We start from the raw sequence: 6,760 nt of genomic DNA on the forward strand, positions 1-6,760 counted from the left end.
AGGGAAGAGGCTAGCTCTATATACCATGTAAGATTTGGTATAAGCGTTCCTACTCTCCCGTGGAGAGCCGCGTGATGCTATTTATTGAGGGCAAATATGCCTTTGCCTTGGCTTACAAGAGAAATAAGAGAGAGCCCTGTCCTGGTTCGGTACAGAGGCAGAAACAGATACGAGAGGGAGAGAGATAGAGGTAGTTTAAGATTACATGAGGAAAACTACTCAAACTCTAACACGTGGTACAGGTCATTGCGTGGTCTTCAGAGTCAAGGCCCATTCCTCCCTAATGGGCAGGCGATGTGTCCACACGTCCTCCCGGAAAGACCCCACGAAGACCTTCCCGGAGAAGGCCTGTACTTATCTCTTGAACTGTCACTTGACGACCCAGGCCATAGTCCAGCGGGTCCATCAGGGTCTCCCAATGTACTCCCCGGACGGAGAAATATCATTGCCTTCATCGTCAAGGCTCCTCTTAGCAGGCTAGTAATACCCCGGTTTTACTAATCCCGATTTTGGCTAGAGATAATAATTTGAAAAAGAAAGAAAAAAAGTGGACTGGACTCCTGCAATAACATTGAAACTGCTGAACACTTGTTCTTCTCCTGTAGCATTGCAAAGTCAGTTTGGGGGTGCAATTCCAATATTCTGGCCTTCTGGGGGCTGCCTGTTGTCCTAGAAATTGGAAATGCTCGGCAGAGTAACTTGGATGTATGCTTTCCTGCCTGGGAGTGAGAAGTTTTATATGATGAAATTGCTGCGGTTATTTGGGGGGTTTGGAATGTTCGTAACAAGATTACCTTCGAAAAACATGTGGTGAGGTCTCCTATTGAGGTTATTTTTACGACATGCAGGTTTTTGCTGTATTGGTCAGGGCTGCTGAAAGGTGCTCAGCATGTGGAACCAGGCGACGGCGAGGAGCCCATGGCGGCGACGCGCGTCGGCTGCATGCTCTCCCCGCCGCTGCCATCTTCCTGCTCCGTGGCAGGCGTGCCGGGTGAAGGCGAACGAGCTGGAAACAATGGAAGAGAACGTAACTCGGAATGAGGAACCGAGACGCGGATGCCGGTCGCCGAACCCCACCCCTGATGCTGCTCAACGCGGACGAGGTCTGGATGGCGAAGGGTGGGTAGTAGGAATACCTTGGCTGCGTGATTGAAGTTTATCTATGAACAGACAGCTAATTCATGGAGGCCTCACGAGCCATTCAGATTCAAACCCAAATCCATTCCTGCATGCATCAGGTTTTGGATGGATGCATTTCACCAGCCACATTTCGATTCAAATTCCACCTGGCCTATGCATGACATACAAATTCCAGGTCGAAGCCCATCATAGATTACTCACCTGTATAAAGCTTACAATCAAACCACCAGCGTCTCTAGCTGCTCAGGTTAGCAATCAACCCGTCATCCTACTTGTTTCTCCAACAGCTGCTACTGCTACTAGTACTACAATACATACACATACAGCCCAGCACTAGGCCTACTAAAGATGAGCAACACTAGCTACACTACACGGCATACCATACACAAAAGGTCGGGGGAACATGCGTATACACAGGATGCAGAGTGACGTGGATACACGGGCGGCGGCCTCTCGTCATATGCAAGCCCCGAGCGAGTAGAAGTCGCACCCCAGATCGTCGCCGCCGAAGGCAGCGTCGTCCTTCTCCTGTGTATGCATAAGCAAAACCATCATTAGATCAATTAAGTTCGGGTGGCGCTGAGGATATATGCATCGCTCTACTAGGCTGATTATGATGAATATAAAAGATTATGATGTATCGCTGTACTAGGCTGAAGCTACTCGTTATGTTCCTTACGGCGAACGATACATTAAAAGTATGCAAGAGGTTAAAAAGGTCGCCTTACCACTTTGATCATGGAATTGAGAAGACCGTCGAAGCTGCAGGTGCTGGAGCTGAGCTCGCTCTGCAGCCGTTGAGCGCCTGATTCAGACGCATTCCTTGCCATCGATGTGTCTCCTGAGAAGAGGATGTCAAACTTAGTTTGTGGAGCAGCTGTCGAGGCGCTCGCGCTTGTCTGTCCAAACATTCTGCCACCATGGCTGCTGTCAATGCTGCAATTATTCGACCTTTGGCTCATGGAATGATAATGAGCACCAATATTGCTTGGCAGCTGAGAGGAACTCCATACAAGCTTCGGATCAAGTAGACTATCTGAACTTCCAAAGCTCACGTACTTCTGCTCGGTATCTGGAGACAAATGTATCGTGCCACCAAAGGAGCCAGCTCCCACTTTGGTACCTCTTGCGACCGTGAGGTCATTTGTTGGACGAAAACTTGCTGAGAATGCATCACCCAATCTGGTTGCACCATTGCTGCTGAATGAAGCACCATTATTGCTGAATGAACCATGCACAGGCAACATGTTTGCAGAAAATCCAGATGAAGGAAGAGCGCTCTGCTGGGATACACGAGACTCCAATGGACCAGAAGAGGCTCCAATGGCACCTTCGAGAAGTTCTACACTTGCAGAGGGAGCTCGAACTGATGGCTGGATGGCTACTTTGGCCTGTGTGCACTCCACAAGATCTGGAGGCAGTAATGGACTGCTTGTGACACTTGGGAGCATGCGAGGCATGCCATTAGCCCGGCTATTCCCAGAAAGGATGGTGGACAGATCACCGCTGCCCTCATTCATCCACTTCTGTTGTAATTGGGCTTGCCCAAGAGATGTCACCAAACCTTGTCCCAAGTTCCCATGCTGGTTTCCTGGTAGGCTAAGATGATACTTAGCTGCATCACCAATCAAAGGATTTGTTGTGCAACTGCTACTTCCAGTCGGAATTGACCTGGAAGTGGCCACCCCCTGAATCACAACCGCTGTCTGGTTGTTTCTAGGACTATTTAGCAATCCATGTGCACTGAAAGTCGATAGCGCTGCGGGAGAGGTGAAAGCTTGATAACCCTGGAGTCCTTCGAATGCATCCATGCGCAGAAAGGGGTCTCTGCCTCCCAAGGCAGCAACGATGCCAGCTTGTTGTGATGCCACAGCACTTAACCGTCGGAGATAAAGCCTATATTTCTGCATGTACACCAAAGCAATCGGTTAAACTTGTGAAGCAGGTTATAACAAGTATTTACCTATTTGTGCACATCTAGCATTTAGTTCGTTTCAAAATGATATATAGGATCATTATAGAGCTAAGTTTCTGGTTTAGCATATACTACATGCTTGCTGAATCTTGTTAAAAGGTGTAGAGAAGTGCTACAGACAAGTGCCCCCTTTTATACAGTTCTTACCAGATTACTCATTTACTTGTTTCAGGATTTGTTCATGAAACTGCAGTGTTTAATAGTGAAGAAATAATTTATTTTTTTCAAAACTCCAGCCTTACTATGGAGAATGAAAATATATTTGTTCCAGGTTAGTCAGGGAGCAGTGCTTTCTTTCAGATCAACTTTAATACTCCTAACCAGTCAGCATATTTGCATATATTATATGCTAGTAACCTGTATCATTTGCATTGAAGAACTTAATAAAAGTTGCAGGATATACAATGCCTAGAACCACATACAGCAAAAGTTATCTCCGAATGCCTAGCTGCTGGCTGCAGTACAGATAATGCTCGGCAAGTATGGAACACACATGGTACTAATCTACTGATAACTACAAGAAAGTAAATTAAGTGGCTTGCCTGTAGGTGACTTGCAACATTTTCCCTAGTGAGTTTCTCAACATTCATAAGCTCGAGTATCCTTTTTGGCACAGCTTCTGCATAAACATGAAAGAAACATGAGTGACTCCAGAAATAAGTAGCAACAGAGAAGGGAGTTACTGTTAAGTTCTTACTGTCAATTCCAAGATGGTTGACTGCAGCAACAAATTTTCTATGCAGTTCAACTGACCAAACAACTCTTGGCCTCTTTGGGGCCGAAGGGTCATCATTGTCTTGGCCACTGCTATCCTCGTCTTCATCTTCCTCCTCACTATGGTATTCCTTCCTCTTCTTGCTGGGCCTCCCACTTTGGTCGGGTGACCCACATGTAACTTGGCCGAACACATAGTCAGAGTCCGCACTTGGTGGCTTATTGCACTCTTCATAGGTATCAAGATTAACAGAGTCACGAGTACTGAATTTCCTCCTAACAACATGCTGCCAGATGTTCCTAAGCTCTTCAATGCGAACAGGTTTTAGGAGATAGTCGCAGGCACCATGGGTTATCCCCTTCATTACAGTTTTTGTCTCTCCATTCACAGATAACACTGCATGGAAAATAATTGGTTAGTACTGACACTTTCCCCTCCTCAATCAGAAGTACAAATCATAAGATTAACTGTGCTGAATTGATATTTTGCATATAAAAGAACATACATCCAACAACTTAAAATAAGTACTACCTCCTATGTTCCTATTACCAAGACCCGTAAGAAAATTGGGCAGCTGTGAGATGGATAAAATTTGGAACTTACTGATGACAGGGAGGTCCATTTCAAGCCCCACAAGCTCAAGAAGCTTAAAGCCATCCATGTCTGGCATGTGCACATCACTGATAACCAGATCAAACATGTCCCTGTTTTCCCGCAGCATCCTCAGCGCGATAACAGCCTGATTCGTCGCCGTCACTGGAAACACAACAACAGGTTACTCTTCCTTTTTTACAATTCTTGTTGCTAGCTTACCAAACAGACCGCTTGGTAACAGGTTACTCTTCCATAGTGGGTAACAATACAAGAAAAGGGAAATGGTCCTGTGCATTTTTCATGACAAAAACCAGATGCCTCGTGCCATGTGTACTATAAAAAGGGAATCATAAATTCAGGTCACGCAATCTAATGAATCTATCCATCGAGAGGTACTCAATCTTTGGCTGCAGGCAGGGGCGATTATACCGTCCGGGCACCCCGGGCACGTGCCCGGGCTCGAGCGCTGCTAATTTTCCAAGCGCCAGAGTCACAATCTGTGAATACGTTCAATATATGCTAAAAAATACATCTGGTTCACAAATTGGGCTACTTTGGTCGTTATTTTTGCCTCTTGGGCTTACCCACGTCAAAGGCCCATCCATTAATTTCCCTACATGGGCCATAATAATAGGTAATCAGATCGTGTCATCGATCAGGAGGCCGGTGGCCTCATCGCTCGCCTCGCCCGGGCGGCTACCTCGCACGCCTATTCGTCTGTGCGCCACGCCGCACGACGTGCCCTAGCAACTCTGGCGGTTGAAGGCGGCGACCGGCGAGGTGGACTGACGGAGCACTGGCGGTCAGCAAGACCGCAAGAGATGATGCACGCCTGGGCCTAATCAGGCTAAGCGCGAAAGTCAAAGCGGCAGCCCCTTGTGTAAATTCCACTTTGGCTCCGGCGGATGGTGCTTGTATTAGTCATGATCGGCACTTCAATTCAATGAAAATTCTATAATCTGGTAATGTGTTGTATCTTGTAGATTCTCTTTTTTTTGCACTTCAATTCAATGGAAATTTAATTATTTGATAATGAGTTGTATCTTGTAGATTCTCATCTGTGCACAAGGATGAACATCGGAGATTGGAATTTTATTTGGTAAATTGTATCTCATGTTTTAATTTATTGATATGATGTATGAAATATTAGTGTGCATATTACACATGATGTTTACCTAAATATATGATACTTCTGGTGTTGATAGACCAAAGTAAATTTTAGTTTGCGTCGTGCCCAGGCTTCGACAATTTGCTAGCTCCGCCACTGGCTGCAGGCAGCATTTATATATGATGTTCAGTACACCAAATCTAGTTGTGAGCCGTGACAACTACCAACAGCAATTTTTATAGTGGTTGTCCTGGACACTGAGGAACAGGCAGATTTTCTGAAACAGAGCAACTAAAATTGACTGCGCCTGACGGAGTAGCCGGCTCCTAAACAAAATTACAACCCTGAACTGTAAAACAGCAAAACAAAGTTCTCACCGTGATACTGGCAGCGCCGCAGGAGGGTCTCGAGCACCTTGAGGCACACCGGGTCGTCGTCCACGGCGAGGACCCGCATGCCGACGGGGAACTTGTCCCTCCCCGTCGCCGCCGCGCCCCTCCTCACGTCCGTCCTCATGAGGACAACACCCTCCAGAGAAAATCCCCTCCCTCACTCGAAGGAAACCAATTCGCCGGAAGCAAACCAAGAACTCGACCCAGCAGAGGCAGCTCGCTACTGACAGGCTCGGAGCAAGAACACGAATTTCACACGGGACGCGCAGGTTGGTGGTGGCGCTGGCCCTAGACTCCAACCAAGAGGCCAAGAAAACCGCCCAAATCGAGCCAATTGCAGAGGGAGGGAGGCGGGCGCGGGGATGTGGACGGGGGAGGTGGCTTCGACTCAAGGCCTCCCAATCCCCAGCAAGGAAAGGAAAAGAGAGCCTGCCGTCCGTCCAACCTTAGCTGAAAAGAGAAGCGGGGAGGGAGGGAGGGGGAGAAAGGAGCAGCTGGTGGATTGGGACCTGGGGATGGATGGGGCTTCAGGACCAAACCCACCACCGCCACCGCCCCATCATCATTGAAGCAGGGGTGTGGGAAAGCAAGAGGCGAGGCGGGGCCGGGCCGGGAGTTGGACGCCAAAAGAGATGGGTGGAAAAGGGCGCCGATGGCGACCGCCGGAGGTGACCGCGCAACCAATCCCGCACTGCACCCCCCCTCTCTCGGCTCGCACGCGCCGCGGCTGATCTCTAGGCTCGCGGCGGGGAGGGAGAGGGCGGAGGGGATGCGGGTTTGGTTGGAGGGAGCGGAGGTGTGGTGGTTCTTGGCTTTGGTGTTGGGGAGGAAGAGGG

General features: G+C 48.3%; 1 protein-coding gene across 1 annotated transcript; it reads right to left on the reverse strand.

Moving 5' to 3' along the window:
- Positions 1-1,298: 1,298 nt before the first annotated feature.
- LOC125515168 (two-component response regulator ORR23-like) lies at positions 1,299-6,171 on the reverse strand. The gene is made up of 6 exons (XM_048680607.1): positions 5,910-6,171; positions 4,434-4,586; positions 3,813-4,226; positions 3,658-3,734; positions 1,869-3,044; positions 1,299-1,668 (listed from the first exon to the last, which is right to left on the reverse strand). The coding sequence occupies exons 1-6, from the start codon at positions 6,046-6,048 to the stop codon at positions 1,597-1,599; spliced, it is 2,031 nt and encodes a 676-aa protein (XP_048536564.1). The 5' UTR covers positions 6,049-6,171; the 3' UTR covers positions 1,299-1,596.
- Positions 6,172-6,760: the final 589 nt, after the last annotated feature.

The sequence above is a fragment of the Triticum urartu genome, chromosome 6 (genome assembly GCF_003073215.2).
Source record: "Triticum urartu cultivar G1812 chromosome 6, Tu2.1, whole genome shotgun sequence".
In the NCBI taxonomy this organism is placed as follows: domain Eukaryota; kingdom Viridiplantae; phylum Streptophyta; class Magnoliopsida; order Poales; family Poaceae; genus Triticum; species Triticum urartu.